Source organism: Stegostoma tigrinum, chromosome 4, assembly GCF_030684315.1.
Source record: "Stegostoma tigrinum isolate sSteTig4 chromosome 4, sSteTig4.hap1, whole genome shotgun sequence".
NCBI classification, from domain to species: domain Eukaryota; kingdom Metazoa; phylum Chordata; class Chondrichthyes; order Orectolobiformes; family Stegostomatidae; genus Stegostoma; species Stegostoma tigrinum.
In genome coordinates this window covers 56,299,500-56,317,525 of record NC_081357.1, presented here as the reverse complement: position 1 = coordinate 56,317,525, position 18,026 = coordinate 56,299,500, and the positions used below count along the sequence as shown (strand labels likewise).

Sequence of the window (18,026 nt, the reverse complement as noted above, 5' to 3'; positions counted from 1 at the left end):
AGTAATCGAGAGTTTGTACTATATCTAATATCAGACACAAATAAAACAGCTCGGAAAGGGAATTGATCTGTTTTTGATTGTAGGGAGAGAGAAATATGTCAAAATAAAGTTTATTCCATTTTATATGGACAGTTACATTTTAAACAGTTATGTACTCTTTCCTCACCTTTCAGTACTTGCCAGAGGTGAACTATGTTTTGAATGTTTGGAATGCCTTTTATCTTGGATTAAGCCCACCACACAAACATCTTGAAAAGTAGATGTTGCTACTATAAAACAGTAAGCATTTCTTAATTTTTCACTGGTACCGTAAACAAAGTGTATTATAAGCTACAATTGTAAACTTTGGATAACCCATATCTTGATGACTTGATTCAATAGATACGAATCTCCTAGCAAAGTGCAAGAATGGTGCTGAAATAGGGGCAGCGATTTCCATCAGGATTTGCACAAGGCTAGATGGCTCCTCATTTATGCCAGTTCAAGTATTTATGCTTGGAAAAAAGATTGGGTTTTATGCTCTATTTCAATAACCTCCATTGGTTAACAACATTAACACTAGAAAATCACTATTTATCCCCTGGACTACCTGGAGCCAGTGATATGCCAATGGTAAATTCTGATAAGTGTCCAGAAAACTACATTGAATGGCATTGTCTAAAAGAAGCAACACCAATAACTGCTGTAGAATTGAGTAGGTGTAAAAACCAGTCATTGCCAGCAGACTTGAAATGTTGGATCTGTTTCACTCTCCACAGATGCTGCTAGATTTCTCTAGCGTTCTTGGGTTTTTATTTCAGGTTTCCAGCATCTGTGGTATTTTATCTTTATTTAAGGATACAGAAGTTCTTAGCTCCACAATAACATGACCTGGACAGAGCTCATTGATAGTACCATTACAGAACATCAAACAGAGTGAGCTATCTGTAGGAGGAACATGGAATCAGCTCCATCCCCAAAACAGATTTTTTGAGACATCAGTCTTGAATTATCTTTGGTTCAGAAGTTTCAAACAGGAAGTTTTCCCATTTAATAATCACAATAGACTGAATTTTCTTTTTTTTTGGTAGTGTGTTTATTTGAGTGAGATTCATGGTAGCCAATCTATCATGGTCCATGTTGACTTTTCTGACACAGCCTTTGGCTCTTGAGTAACTGGCCCTTCCGACACAGCATCATGGGGGCAGGAGATGCAGACGCGCTTGCCACTGCTGGGACTTTGTGATTTTCATGCCACTTGTGTCACGTTTGACCCTCAGTTAAGCACTACTTCAGAGGAGGCAAGCCAGGAAGTGTCACTTATTCTACAGTGTTCCAGCATTATCCCCAAAGAAATAGCCTAGAAAGAGGAGGTAGCTCCCTGCTTTACAGATAGGGACATTGAGGTGCTGGTGGACAGGGGATGGAGAGGAGGGCCACTGCTTTTTCTTGCTGAGCTGCAGCGGAGGGCACACCACCAGACTCAGCCAGCCTGGACCAAAATAGTGGCTTGAGTCAGTGCAATATCCCAGGCTAGAAGAAATGCCCAGCAATGCAGGAAAAATGTGATATTTTGCACTCTGCAATGGTAAGTATCATGATGTTCTCTCTGCTTCCTCATGTTCATAGGGCCACCACTCTAACTCCGTCACTGCTCATATCTCTCACCAAGGTTCATGGACAACTGCTATTGGAGGCAGCCCAGAGAGGGTTCACTGGTATGGAGGCACTGTCAGGGATTCAGTATTACCCATATCATGTTCAGTCGGTGGCTCTCACCCACTTCATCCTCCCAAACTATTAACTCTTTCAAGAATGTTCAGACTCTGGAACAATCTCAGGTGATTTAAAACAGCCAGTGACAGAAATCATCAAAGTCCCCTTTCTTTAAAAAATAAAGTCAAAAACAGGTCAGTTGGCTCAACAACTGTTATGGAAAAGTTGTTATAGTCTATTATAATGGATGTATTAATAGAGAATTTAGCAATCCATAACATGATCAAGCAGAGTCACCATGGCTTCAGTAAGGGGAAATTATGTATGACATATTTACTATATGTCTTTGAGGAAGCAACAAGCATGCTAATTAAAGGGAAACAGTGGGTGTAGTATATTTGGATTTTCAGAAGGCATTTCATAAGGTACCACACATTGGGCTACTTAATAAAGTAAGAATTGATATTAGAGGTGTTATATTAGCCAAAATAGTGAATTGACTAACTCATAGAAACCAGAGAATTGTATTTTCACGATGGCAGCTTGTAATGAGTGGCGTGATATAGGAATCAGTGCTGGGGCCACAATTATTTGCAATAGGCATTAATCACGTGGATGGGGAAAGTGAATATATTGCAGCCATGTTTGTGGATGTCCCAAAAATAGTAGTGAGGCTAACTCAAAGAGTCTTGAGAGGGACATTGACAGGTTCAGTGAGTAGGAAAAACTGGGCAAATCTAATGTGGGAAAATGTGACACTATGCACTTTGGCACAAAGAATAGAAGAGCTAAATATTATACAGATGGAGAAAGACTACAGAAAGCTGCAGCACAGAGGGATTTGTGAGTCCTCGTGCATGAATCACAGAAAGCCAGCATACGAATCAGCAGATAATAGGAAAAGCAAATGAAACATTGGCCTTCACAGAGGGAGAAATTGCTAAATGTATACAAAGCACTAGTCAGAGCAGAACTGGAATACTGTGAACAACTTTGGGTTCCTTATCGAAGGAAAGATATACTGCAATTGGAGGCAGCCAGAAACAGTTTGCTAAATTGTTCCTTAGTATGGAGATACTGTCATATGCAGGTTGTGTAGATTTGCCATATACTCATTGGCATTTAGAAGAATTACAGGTGAGCTTAATAAACATACAAGATTCCTAGAGGACTTGACAGGGTACGCGCAGAGAGGTTGTTTCACTTTGTGGGAGAGTCGAGGTCCAGAGGGCATAATTTCAGAATAAGTGTCTACCTGTTTCAGTCAGAGAAGGAAGGAACTTCCTCTTTCATAGGGATAAAGAATCTGTAGAATTTTTTTTACCTCAGAAGGTCGAAGAGCCTTGTTAAGGGTTGTTAAATATACTCCAGGCTAAGATAGACAAAGTTTTAATTATTAAAGGAGTCAAGGGCTATGGGGAAAAGGCAAGAAAATAGAATTCAGGATTACCAGAGCAGTCATGACCTCATTGAGTGGACTGAAAGGCCTGCTTCTGTTCTACATCTCATGGCCATAATGTTTGCAGCTAAAGCATTTCATTTTAATGTGGACAACACTGAGGTTACAGTAATGTTCAGAAATTGTGGTAAGACCATGCACAAATTCGTATTCACACCACTCTGTGAGTTAGAATATGGAATCAGTGATGATTGAAAGGGTATTAGATGTGAACAATGGAAAGATTGCATGTCCACTCTGCCTCATCTTTCAGCTGTCTGCCAAGAGAAGTTGACAAAATGCTGCCTCTCTCCTGCTAAATACAGATGTGTAAGACATTCAAATATTTCAAGACAATTTAGCAGTCTACAAGATCTCTGAAATGTTGAAGGCTAACTGATGATGGAAGAATAAACAGTGGGTTGTTCAGGATTGATTCTAACTTTCCACCTATCATGAGAGACCTCACTGCACAACATTTGGATGGCATATGCCAACTGAATCCTCAAGAGCTGCCTGACCTCAGGACCATGTGATATTGCTGCCCTATCTCAATGTTTGCAGCATCCTCCCTTGCAATGAGAAAGACCTGTGTCATATTTGAGAGTGGGATCACCTCAAGGTATCAAGCATACAATCGTAAGAATATAAACATTTAGTGAACAGACAAATTCAACAACTGCAGAAATAACCATGTCAATGTGTATTGTCATATAACCAACAGAAAGTTTCACCATAAAAGAAAGTCCCAGACCAATTCATTCATCCTGGAAGCAGGTAATGTTTAAATTCCAGCTTGCTCATACTTGGTGACATTGCTCTATCATGCTCTGTTGATGTCTCTCCTTATCAATTGTTCTAATTCTTATCCTAAGGAGATTGCTGTTGCCACCTCCCACACAATCCCCTACCCCGTTTCCTTTGCGTCTGGGACATGCTCCTTTGTCAGTCGCAGTGTTGAAGGGCACAGCATAGCACAATGATGCAGCACACTCTTTCTGGGCTTTCTCCATGGTACTTCCAGAGCGCTCCAGGCATCAAAACTTCATCTTAATGATCCATCTCATTCGATATGGCTCTGGTGGATATGTTGTATCTCTGCTGAACAGTCTAAGGGTTTTGTAAAGGTGTTATTACCCATGTTGGATAGCCCTGTCTCCCGGTAGCCATCCCTGTATGGACAAAAGGCTTTGGAAGGATGCAGGAACCTGTGAGTTCTCCAGTAAATATGCATTATGACATCTCCCAGGTTATCTGGCATAGATTTTCAAAATTTTGCATCAATGGCCACAGAAAGATTGAACTTTGAGGAGTGGAAACCTTTTCTGTTGATGAACACTGCAAGTTACCGATCAGAAAAGTTGGTGAATCGCACTTTTCAGATTCCTTCACTCTCCTCATCGAAGGGGAAGGACATAAACCGATATAATGTGGAGAAAATGGCATCTGTGACCTCGAAGTTGTATCTGTCAGTCAAAGATAGGAAGGTGCAACATGCGTTGCTTCATCAGAAGGCTGCTAGCATAAAACTATAATGCAGCTATGACCTGGTGACCACTAGGATGAGATGACCACCCTTTTTAACCATAAGTCCTGCTCCAGCCAATGGCACAGTTTGGTGAAGATGGCCTGAGACATTCCTAGTCTGTGCCTTCACTGAATTTCTGAAGACAGTAGTAAATAACAATGTCATTATGTGTCAGTATATGCAGGGTGTGGTCACTCTCCTCCATTTCTTTGGGGACTGTTCATCTGCTGCCTGTCCCTATTGAAGCTGTGCAGCATGTATTGGAGGCTCCTGTTCTTCCTGGACTTGCTGACAATATTGTAACTTCTCTCTCTTTTGACTTAGTCTTTGCCAGTGTAGCTAGGCCTCCATGTCAGTTATGTGAGTTGATAATCTATGGGAAATGTCAGAAAGAGAACAGCTATTTCAACAATGGCACTCATGAGGCCTCACATCAATCATAATGGTGCACACTGTGGCCAATGTCATGGCTTGATATGGAACTCTGCCAAGCTTTTACATTACGATAGAACTAAAGTGCCTGCACTAGATAGGGGGTGTGAAATTTTGGCTGTAATCCACTGTGTTAGCACCTCCTCCCAAAAAAAGACCACCCTTAAACAACATGTCCATGCTTAATTACAATTTAGCGTACAATTGTGGTGACTCCGAAGCATTGTCTTTTCGCATCAAATGTAAAATATGATTCAGAAATGGCAAACCCAGATAAGACTTTGAAGTTAGTTTTGGAATGGATTTGCTTATCTGACATGAAAGAAGACAATTAGTGAAAAGCATGCAATAGTCATGATTGTTAGAGCCAATCCTTTTTCATGACAACTCTTGGAAAATATAACAAACTGACAATTAATTGCAATACAATGTCAGATGGTTAGCATTACTGAAACAATGGATGCCATGATTAATATAGATTCCCCTGACAGGGCCTTATATTCAAACCATTTTACTCTACAAATAGCCCGAGCATAATAACAATAATTTACTGCACCCAGTCTGCTTGTGATGGCAGCCATTTTTCCTGTTACTGTGCACTTGAGTTTGTTGTGAAGATTGTTAGGTTTCAACTTTGTGTTCTCATGAATGACTTGCAGAGTCCATTTGAGAATCAAGATATTCCACCCATCCTTCATTTTCCCTTTATGTTGTGCTTCTGGTTTCACCTTCCTGTTTGTTCCCTTTCCTTGGCCATTAATGTGTACAATTTATCCCAAACTCCTGGCTTTGTAAATTGCAATGACCTTGTTCGCCATGCATTCATCTCATGCTGAAGCTAGATTGACTGTTACTTGTGACACCCCCATTCTCTCATAGTTCCCTGTCATCTCCTATGGTCCGTGATATCCTATCTTTTGATCCTAAATTGCCCCTCTTTCAGTAACCTTGATTAAAGAATCCCAACCATAGCTGAGCCTCCCTCTTTCCCCAGGACTTCATGGACTGACCCCTGATAAGCTGATTGACTATTATTGCCCAAGCCCCCATGTCTGACAATGATTCATTCACCCTTTAGACTGAATCAGCAAATCTGCCCAGATGGATCATGGCCCAATTGGTCTATATCACTGGCTATGGCCAGACTGCAAGTGCATTAATCCCCAGACATTGCTAAGACCAAGCTCCTGACTGACAATGGCCAACCCGCTGGACTGAAATCAGATGTATCTAGTGACTGACTGTGGTGACACCACCTGGCTGACTGGATAGTCCCCCTCAGCCTCATTAAGATCTTGTTCCCTTTGAATTTCAGACATGGCCATTTCGCTGATGCACATCCAGTGTCTGTTTGCTGCTCAGGTAAGCTACTGGTACATGCTTTAGATGCAAATTAACATAGTATAGTGTCATACAGCAACATGTCTGAAGAGTCAATGTGCTGAAAGCCAATGCAAGGCACAGATCCTGGTAGCCTTTAAGTGAGTTATCACTGAAAAAAATAAACTAATAATCTTAAGATGTATCTTTGATAAATGCACCAGATGTGTGCACATTACAGTGTGCAAAGTGGCCTGGAAGAACAATACAAGTCATGGATGTTCCTGTGACCTGAAGTGAGGTCTTGAAGTGCTAAGCTGATGCTGAGTTGGTCTGAAATTAGCAATGATGATGTGGTAAGATTGGTAGTTTGGCAATACTTAATTCCTTGGCTGAACGGAGTAGGAGGACGTTGTCTGTGGACCATGGACCAAGATGTTGTGGTGAAGACAGAATTGTCTAAGGACCCAGAGCTGTTGCTGCCAGGTAATCACCCTGACTTCCATGTTGGAATTGTTGCAGCTATGTTTATTGAGGAAGGAGAGATGAATTGGGAACTTCAGAGAAATGAGACAGAATGAGCTATTGATATAAATTGATCCAATAAGATAGTTACACTCACTAGTGGAATTCAAAATTGGCTGTCTAAACTCTCAGGGGAAAATTGGAAAAATTTTTTTTCAACATCAACAACCTGATTTTTATTTGCCTCATTTTCCCAATTTTCTTTCTTTAGCCCACACCACTCAGGGGAGCTGAAAATTTCTGCCTGCAATAATACTGATCCTTGCAAAAGCAAAACTCAAAATTTCTATGTATTCTACAGCCAAGAACTTTGAAGGTAATTATTAACCGATGTGTATCATGCCACATATACTACCTTGTGGTCACAATAATTTTATACGCTGTCTTTAACTTCAGTAGCCATGTATTGATGTATCATTCCTAATATCTTGAATTATCTCCTATTGTAGAATTGGTGTACAACTTTCACAGCTTCGGCCTGCCACAAATATCCAATCACAATTCCAGCTCTTAGCGCACAAAGAGGTGGGAGTGGTGTTCAAATACTTCCTGAAATTTCAATAATTTGCTTTTATTGGATCAGTCTTCCTTTCAAAATAAAGTGTTTCGGACCATTCATAGAACATAGAAGTAACAGATTTTTTCTAGAGTTAGTTAAGTCTGCAATTTGACAAATGAAAATTGACGTATTAAACTAGGTTATCGTCGTGAATAGTGAACATTATCGATAGATTAGCAAGAAAGCCAATGCTTTCACTTGGTGTTTCGCAGAGTTTGACCAACAAAAATGCTTTTCCTTTGATTTGTTTTATTTGACATAATGAAAATATAGGATTTTGATTTGAATTTTATTATGAAATTTGAATGTGCCAGATCGACCTTTTAAAGAAGTTTAGATTGTTCAAGCAAATTTGTATTCAAATATCTCTGAAATTTGATTACATAATTGCAGAGAAACATAGAAGATAGGAGCAGGAGGGGGCCATTCAGCCCTTCGAGCCTGCTGCACCATTTTTCACAATCATGGTTGATCATCCAACTCAGTAGCCTGATCCGGCTTTCTCTCCACAACCATTGATGCCATTCACCCCAAGTGCTATACCTAGTCATCTCTTGAATACATTCAATGTTTTCTACTTCTTGTGGTAATGCATTCCATCAGTTCACCACTCTCCAGGTGAAGAAATGTCTCCTCATCTCTGTCCTAAATCATCTACCCCGAATCCTCATACTGTGATCCCTGGTTCTGGACACACTCACCATCGGGAACATCCTCACTTCATCTACCCTGTTCAGTCCTGTTAGAATTTTATAAGTCTCTATGAGATTCCTCCTCATTCATTTGAACTCTAGAGAAAACAATCCCAACCTAGTCATGTGGATAACCTGGCAAGAATTGGTATCAGCTGAATTATATTGCACAACTGTGCTTCATGAACTTCAGCTGGAATGGTTCCTGTTGCACAATGGTAGTGTCCATACTTCTGAGCCAGGAGCCCAGGATTCAATTCCCGCCTGCTCCAGAGGTGTATAGTGTCATCTCTGAACAGATTGTTTAGAAAAAAAATGGCTAAATTGAAAACTAAGAATTATAAACTTCAGCTGGAGGCCCTCTTGTGGTACTACCCTGAGTGCTCTTGACGTGTGTAACAACATCTTTGAACAGGTTGGTTAAAGAAAAAATGTTATGAACTTCAGCTCAGAATTGTGCAGTCTGTGCACACATTTCAGATCCTGTAGTCTCAAAAAAATAAGTGGCCATAGGATGAGAGATAATGGGAACTGCAGATGCTGGAGAATCCAAGATAATAAAATGTGAGGCTGGATGAACACAGCAGGCCAAGCAGCATCGCAGGAGCACAAAAGCTGACGTTTCGGGCCTAGACCCTTCATCAGAGAGGGGGATGGGGTGAGGGTTCTGGAATAAATAGGGAGAGAGGGGGAGGCGGACTGAAGATGGAGAGAAAAGATAGGTGGAGAGAGTATAGGTGGGGAGGTAGGGAGGGGATAGGTCAGTCCAGGGAAGATGGACAGGTCAAGGAGGTGGGATGAGGTTAGTAGATAGATGGGGGTGCGGCTTGGGGTGGGAGGAAGGGATGGGTGAGAGGAAGAACAGGTTAGGGAGGCAGAGACAGGTTGGACTGGTTTTGGGATGCAGTGGGTGGAGGGGAAGAGCTGGGCTGGTTGTGTGGTGCAGTGGGGGGAGGGGACGAACTGGGCTGGTTTAGGGATGCGGTGGGGGAAGGGGAAATTTTGATACTGGTGAAGTCAACATTGATACCATTAGGCTGCAGGGTTCCCAGGCGGAATATGAGTTGCTGTTCCTGCAACCTTCGGGTGGCATCATTGTGGCAGTGCAGGAGGCCCATGATGGACATGTCATCTATAGAATGGGAGGGGGGAGTGGAAATGGTTTGCGACTGGGAGGTGCAGTTGTTTGTTGCGAACTGAGCGGAGGTGTTCTGCAAAGCGGTCCCCAAGCCTCCGCTTGGTTTCCCCAATGTAGAGGAAGCCACACCAGGTACAGTGGATGCAGTATACCACATTGGCAGATGTGCAGGTGAACCTCTGCTTAATGTGGAATGTCATCTTGGTGCCTGGGATAGGGGTGAGGGAGGAGGTGTGGGGGCAAGTGTAGCATTTCCTGCGGTTGCAGGGGAAGGTGCCGGGTGTGGTGGGGTTGGAGGGCAGTGTGGAGCGAACAAGGGAGTCACGGAGAGAGCGGTCTCTCCGGAAAGCAGACAGGGGTGGGGATGGAAAAATATCTTGGGTGGTGGGGTCGGATTGTAGATGGCGGAAGTGTCGGAGTATGATGCGTTGTATCCGGAGGTTGGTGGGGTGGTGTGTGAGAACGAGGGGGATCCTCTTGGGGCGGTTGTGGCGGGGGCGGGGTGTGAGGGATGTGTTGCGGGAAATACGGGAGACGCGTTCCATCTCAGGCAACCAGCTTGTAACTGATGTCCATTTCAAGCCCACCGACTCCCACAGCTACCTAGAATACACCTCCTCCCATCCACCCTCCTGCTAAAATTCCATCCCCTATTCCCAATTCCTCCGCCTCCGCCGCATCTGCTCCCACGATAAGACATTCCACTCCCGCACATCCCAGATGTCCAAGTTCTTCAAGGACCGCAACTTTCCCCCCACAGTGATCGAGAACGCCCTTGACCGCGTCTCCCGCATTTCCCGCAACACATTCCTCACACCCCGCCCCCACCACAACCGCCCAAAGAGGATTCCCCTCATTCTCACACACCACCTCACCAACCTCTGGATACAACGCATCATCCTCCGACACTTCCGCCATCTACAATCCGACCCCACCACCCAAGACATTTTTCCATCCCCACCCCTGTCTGCTTTCCGGAGAGACCGCTCTCTCCGTGACTCCCTTGTTCGCTCCACACTGCCCTCCAACCCCACCACACCCGGCACCTTCCCCTGCAACCGCAGGAAATGCTACACGTGCCCCCACACCTCCTCCCTCACCCCTATCCCAGGCCCCAAGATGACATTCCACATTAAGCAGAGGTTCACCTGCACATCTCCCAATGTGGTATACTGCATCCACTGTACCCGGTGTGGCTCCCTGTGACTCCCTTGTTCGCTCCACACTGCCCTCCAACCCCACCACACCCGGCACCTTCCCCTGCAACCGCAGGAAATGCTACACGTGCCCCCACACCTCCTCCCTCACCCCTATCCCAGGCACCAAGATGACATTCCACATTAAGCAGAGGTTCACCTGCACATCTCCCAATGTGGTATACTGCATCCACTGTACCCGGTGTGGCTCCCTCTACATTGGGGAAACCAAGCGGAGGCTTGGGGACCGCTTTGCAGAACACCTCCGCTCAGTTCGCAACAAACAACTGCACCTCCCAGTCGCAAACCATTTCCACTCCCCCTCCCATTCTTTAGATGACATGTCCATCATGGGCCTCCTGCAGTGCCACAATGATGCCACCCGAAGGTTGCAGGAACAGCAACTCATATTCCGCCTGGGAACCCTGCAGCCTAATGGTATCAATGTTGACTTCACCAGTATCAAAATTTCCCCTTCCCCCACCGCATCCCTAAACCAGCCCAGTTCGTCCCCTCCCCCCACTGCATCCCAACACCAGTCCAACCTGTCTCTGCCTCCCTAACCTGTTCTTCCTCTCACCCATCCCTTCCTCCCACCCCAAGCCGCACCCCCATCTACCTACTAACCTCATCCCACCTCCTTGACCTGTCCGTCTTCCCTGGACTGACCTATCCCCTCCCTACCTCCCCACCTATACTCTCTCCACCTATCTTCTTTTCTCTCCATCTTCGGTCCGCCTCCCCCTTGGCCATAGGATGAGTAATGATGGTGGCTATTTAATAGATTAACATTGTTAAAGTATCTTCCACAGTTTTGGCTGCCATCATTTGTTCTGCTGCTTCCAAACAATGGATGAATTAACTAATTTTATTAGAAACATTAAAAACATAAAAAATGCATTTTATCAGTATTACTTCTTTCCAAAGCAGAGTTGGCATCCAACTCCCGTCAAATTTTCTGACGATGGGTCTAGGCCCAAAACGCCAGCTTTTGTGCTCATAAGATGCTGCTTGGCCTGCTGTGTTCATCCAGCTCCACATTTTGTTATCTCAGTCAAATTCTGACAATTTCTCGAAAGTCTGATGAGCTCAGAGTTGTAATTCCTTGTGCAATCAGGTTCAACAACATATTCAACAATTTTCGTGTAAACTAAATAAAAACTATGAAATTGTCATTTTATCAATTGGAAAATTGCAGGAGATAATTCTTTTGCATGATTGTGAACAATTGCTCTCTGCTTTTTATACCAATCCTGGAGAAATCATATTGCATCAAGGCTCCCAGCTCTACTGTTTTCCTATGACAGCAGCAAAAGACGTGTCCAAGATGTGTCCAATCAAGAAGAAAAAAAGATTTAGTAACTGTGCAGGGGCTCAGAACTATGAAAGTTATGTTTTGGTACTACTTTAATTAGGGTATAGGCAGAGGTATGCAAGCAATGTGGTTCAGTTTCAAATCACGAATGTCATCATTTGAATGCAGACTTGGAGAGTTGTAAAGTCTGCATTACTCTCCTTGAGCCTGAATCACTATTTAAGAAGGTCGTATCTGATCTGATTGTGACCTTAGCTCCACTTTGCTGCCTGCTCTACTTCTCCCCTCCCCAGCTGTTATTGTCTCCCTTGTCAATCAAAAAGCTGACATTTAGCCTTGGATATATTTAATGATCCAGCATCCACTGCTATATAGGGAAAGGAATTCCAAAAATAAAACTAATGACTCTTTAAGCAAAGTCTTTTCTCCTTACTTCAGTCTTCCATGGGAGATTTTAAATTTGCATGCCAGCTCTAGATTTGATTACAAGGGGAACCATTATCTCAGTCCCATCAGAATTGTATCCAAATAACCTATGAAATTTGATGGAATAATTAGCCAAAAACTAACAACTCAATCTGACACAATTACCTGTCAGCTGAAGCATTTTTCATGGTTGTGCTTCATTAATTTAGTCTCAAAAATTTTTTCGCTTTTTAATAAGCTCATCCCTAATTCTTTAACCCTGATGAGGATAGACCTAACCTGTTCGTCCTTACATTATATGATAAGTGCTTAATCCCAGGAATCAACCCAGCAAACCATCTTTTTTGGTGAAGGGTCTAGGCCCAAAACGTCAGCTTTTGTGCTTCTAAGATGCTGCTTGGCCTGCTGTGTTCATCCAGCTCCACACTTTGTTATCTCGGATTCTCCAGCATCCCATTATCTCTCTCTCAAACCATCTCTGAATTCTCTTTTAACAAAAGCAATACTATGTTCATAAAATTTATCAAAGTACATAATATCGTCAAAGTTGACATTGCATAAGGGTGCAAAACATCAGTTCTTTTCAATAACGTATATTAGTCACTACATTTACAAAATTTATTTATGAACCCAACTATAGCCACTTTTACTTATACTTCCAAATAGTGATTTTTCAAAAAGGAGAACTGATACAGACAAATAATGGCTGCAAATGTAAATTATGTTGTTGTCTGCAGAGAACCATGGAATGTCATGTCGAAAGCTGTGACGGTAACTTCAAATAACAACGCTTCAAAGGGGAAAGATGCTCGTCAAAACAGACTGATCTGGGATCTTTTGTGACAAGTAAGATAAGAAGAGGCTGATGACTCCACTGAACAGCAAGCAACACCCTACAGATTATGTCACAAACTGCAGATGCATTTCAGATTATGCCTCAGAAAGCATAAAACAGCCAATTTCAACTCTACTCATGTGCATTAGTGGGACTGAATTCTCTCATATGTACTAGCAGGCTGAGATAATGTGTGTATTAGTCTGGATTCAAGCATTAGAGGTCAGTCCGAGCAATGACAGCAGCAGCAACAGAGTGAAGGAGGGCAAACCTGGGGATGAGCAGCAGTAGCAGCAAGAACGGCTGGAGCTGGGGAATGTGGATTGGAGATAGCAGTTTGAGGGTAAATCAACATCTGGCACATGGGAGTCTTTTTACAGTCAGTTGATTAAAGGTCAGGACCAACATGTTCCTGTGCAAATGGAGGATCAGGATGGCAAGATTTGAGAGCCTAGACTGACAAGAGAAAATGAGAACTTTGTTTAAAAGAGAGACAAGGTATATATAAGGTTTAGGAAACTGAGGGCTGACAGAGCCTCAAAGAAAACAAAGATAGCATGAAAGAACTCAAACAAGGAATTAGAAGAGCTAAAAGAACAATAAAATGCCTTTGGCAACAGGACCACAGAAAATCCCAAGGAATTTTATACAAATGTAAGAAGCAAGACGGTTGCTAGGCAAATGGTAGATTCACTCAAGGACAAAGGAAGGAATTTATGCTTGGGGCTGGAGAAAGGGGATGAAATTTTTAATGAATACTTTGCATTGGCATTCACAAAGAGAAGGATAATGGTGGATGGTGAGTCTCAGGATATATATGTTGATATTCTAGGGCATGTCAATATAAAAAAGGAGGAAGTGTTGTGTGTTTTGAAAAGCATTAACATAGGCAGGTCCCTAGGACCTGATGGGTTCTATCCCAAAATGCTGAGGGAGGTGAGGGAGAAAATTGCTAGCCTGGATGAAATCTTTGATCAGGCGAGAGATCTCAGAGGGCTGGAGAATAGCCAACGTTGCTCCTTTGTTTGAGAAGCGCAACAGGATAGTCCAAGAAATTACAGGCCAGTGACCCTTACATCAGTTATAAGGAAATTATTGGAGAAGATTCTTAGGGATATGATTTACTCATTTGAAAAAAATACGGACTTATTAGTGATAGGCAGCATGGCTTTGTGTGGGGCAGGTCAAGTTGGTGTCTCACAAACTTGATTTAGGTTTTTGAGGAAGTGATAAAGATGATTGATGAAGGCGAAATGGAAGAAGTTGTCAATGTGGACTTAAGCAAGGCCATTGATAAGGTACCTCACAACAGGCTGTTACAAAAGGTGAAGTCAGATGGGATCAACAGTGAACTGGTAACTTGGGTTCAGAACTGGCTTAGTCAAAGACGACAAAGTTAGTGGTGGAAGCATGATTTTCTGATTGGTGATCTGTGACAGTGGTGATCAACAGGGATGTGTACTGGGACTGTATGGTTATTTGTAATATATATAAATGATTTGGATGAGAAAGTGTTGACCTGATTCTTAAGTTTGCAGATGACATCAAGATTGGGGAAGCTGTGGATGGTGAGGAGAATTGCTGGAGGATACAGCAGAATATAGATAGTTTGGAGACTTGGTGGAGAAATGATAGATGGAGTTTTCCATAGACAAATGCGAGATAATGCATTTTAGAATATCTAATGCAGAAGGGAAGTACACAGTAAATGGAGAACTCTTACTATCACTAACATGCAGAGGGATCTAGGCATGCAGATCCACAGTTCTCTACAGGTTACAACACAAGTGGATAAGGAGGTCAAGAAGCCATACAGCATGCTTGCATTAATCGGCCATGGCATAGAGCATAAAAGTTGGCAAGTCGCATTGCAGCTGTGTAAATTTGTAGGCCATATTTAGAATATTGTGTACAGTTCTGGTTGCCATATTACCAGGAAGAAGTAGAGGCTTTGGAGAGGATATGGTAATGGTTTACCAGGATAATAAAATGTGAGGCTGGATGAACACAGCAGGCCCAGCAGCATCTCAGGAGCACAAAAGCTGACGTTTCGGGCCTAGACCCTTCATCAGAGAGAGGGATGGGGTTAGGGTTCTGGAATAAATAGGGAGAGGGGGCAGGCGGACCAAAGATGGAGAGAAAAGAAGATAGATGGAGAGGAGAGTATAGGTGGGGAGGTAGGGAGGGGATAGGTAAGTCCAGGGAAGACGGACAGGTCAAGGAGGTGGCATGAGGTTAGTAGGTAGCTGGGGGTGCGGCTTGGGGTGGGAGGAAGGGATGGGTGAGAGGAAGAACAGGTTAGGGAGGCAGAGACAGGTTGGACTGGTTTTTGGATGCAGTGGGTGGAGGGGAAGAGCTGGGCTGGTTGTGTGGTGCAGTGGGGGGAGGGGACGAAGTGGGCTGGTTTTGGGATGCGGTGGGGGAAGGGGAGATTTTGAAGCTGGTGAAGTCCACATTGATGCCATTGGGCTGCAGGGTTCCCAAGCGGAATGTGAGTTGCTGTTCCTGCAACCTTTGGGTGGCATCATTGTGGCACTGCAGGAGGCCCATGATGGACATGTCATTTAAAGAATGGGAGGGGGAGTGGAAATGGTTTGCGACTGGGAGGTGCAGTTGTTTATTGCGAACCGAGTGGAGGTGTTCTGCAAAGCGGTCCCCAAGCCTTTAACCCCACGGTTTACCAGGATGTTGCCTGGTCTGGAGGCTATTAGCAATGAGGAGAGATTAGGCAAACCTGGTTTGTTTTTACTTGAATATTGAAGTATGAGGGGTGACCTAATTGTAGCTTACAAAAATATGACAGGCATAGATCAAATGGATAGTTGGAATTTCTTTTCCCCCCAGAATAGTAATGTCAATTATTAGGAAATATGGGTTTAAAGGAATTGTGAGAGGCAAGTGTTTTTTTACGCAGAGGTTGGAGAGTGCCTGGAATGTGCTTATAGAGGAGCTGGTGGAGGCGGATACAATAGCAATGTTTAGGAGGCATTCTGATGGATAAATGAATAGGCAGGAAATAGAGGGATACAAACTCCATAGGAGGCAAAAGGTAATTAATTCAGAAAGGCATCATGCAAAGTTCAGCCTTGGTGGGCCAAAAGACTTGTTCCCATGCTGTACTGTTCTTTGTTCTTGTTCATTAGCACACGGTGAATGTCACAATTGAAGAACTATTTCCTACTCACCCGTATGTTGCAGGGAAAGTTACTTTTGCATTTCTAGTGCAAAGAACCAGCTCGACAGGATGATAAAGAGAATCAACCAACTTGCTGAGCTAAGAAGCTTGAAACTGACTATTCAACTACCAACAGTAATGCTACCAGTAACCTTTCCTGCAACAGCAGCAAAATTTAACTGCCTATTCTTCACAAACAATTCAGACACTAGTCCATATATCATTTTCATTTAACTCCACGCTTTTTTACTCCCAATCCCCTCTCAATTCTAGTTTGTATGTAAGTGTGTTGCATTGTTACTTGTTCTCATTTGTAGCAATTAATAAACTCACTCTTTCACTAGCGTGTTTCATTAACCTGATAGATCCCCTGTTACTGTTGATATTTATCTCAATGTCCATTCTTGGAAGATTATGATTAACTGTATGATTAACCGATATATTGGACTTCCTTGATGAAGTATGTGGATTAAAGGGTACCAGTGAATTTGTTATATTTCGATTTCCAAAGGGTACTTGATAAGATGCCACATGAAGACTGCTAGACAATAGGTGCCATGGTATGGGAGGAAATATATTATCATGGATAGAGGATTGGTTGGTTAAGATGATCATCTTTAGGCTGGCAAGCTGTAAGCAGTGGTGTACCACAGGAGTTTCTGCTGTTGCCTCATAATATTTAGAATATACAGAAATTACATGGATGAGGGGAAAAAAATTTCAATGCTAAATTGCTGAGTTAGGAAAGCACACATTTAGGAGGACATGAAAATCATCAAGGGATAAAGATAGCTGAAGTGAGTGAGTAAAAACAGTGGCAAATGGAGTATAATGTGTCAAAGTATGAAGTTGGCTCCTTTGACACAATGATTAAGAAAGTGGTGCCTTATTTAAATGAAGAGGGATTGTAAAATCCTGTGGTACAGAGGGGTCTAGGTGTCATAGATTTGTAGACTCCTACAGCAAGGCAACAGGCCCTTTGGCCCAAACTGGTCCATGCCGACCAAAATGTCCAGCCACGCTAACATCATTTCCCTGTACTTGGCTCGCATCATGTATTCATCCAAAAGCCTTTTAAATGTAGTAATCTACCCACATCAACCATTTCTGCTGAGATCTCATTCTACATGCGTACCACCCTCTGTGTAAAAAAGTTGCCTCTCATGTACCCATATATTCTTTCCCCTCTTAAACTGATGCCCTCCAGTTCTTGATTTCCCAACCCTGGAAAAAGACTGAGTGCATTCACCCTATCCATGCCTCTCATGATCTCATACACTTCTACATGATACCCCCTCAGTCTCCTACGCTCTAAAGAGAAAAAGTCCCAGCTTGTCCAACCTCTCCCTATGACTCAATCCCTTGAGTCTTGGCAACGTCCTTGTAAATTTCTTCTGCACTCTTTCCAGTTTAATAACACTCTCCCTACAGCAAGGTGACCAAAACTGAACACAATACTCCAAGTGTGGCTTCACCAATGTCCTGTACAACTGCAACATAACTTTGCAACTTCTAGACTCAGTGCCCTGACTGATGAAGGCCAGCGGGCCAAAAGCCTTCTTCACTGCTCTGTCTATCTGTGGCTCCACGTTCAGAGAACCGTGCACCTGAACTCCATGGTCCCTCTGCTCCACTATAATCCTTAAGGCCCTACTATTCACCATGAAACTTCTACCTTGATTGACTTTCCAAAATGCAGCACCTCACCCAGTGTCCTGGGTGTATTTTTCCAGTCTACTTTCACTATATCTA

General features: G+C 43.1%; 1 protein-coding gene across 1 annotated transcript in view; it reads right to left on the bottom strand.

Annotated features, from left to right (window-relative positions):
* Window positions 1-37: 37 nt before the first annotated feature.
* LOC125452300 (cytosolic carboxypeptidase 2-like) overlaps window positions 38-18,026 on the bottom strand; it is a 131,533-nt gene continuing 113,544 nt past the window's right edge. Inside the window, exon 24 of the mRNA XM_048530543.1 lies at window positions 38-5,034. Coding sequence (XP_048386500.1) covers window positions 5,018-5,034 — 17 coding nt within the window. The 3' untranslated portion in view covers window positions 38-5,017. The remainder of the gene's footprint in view (window positions 5,035-18,026) is intronic.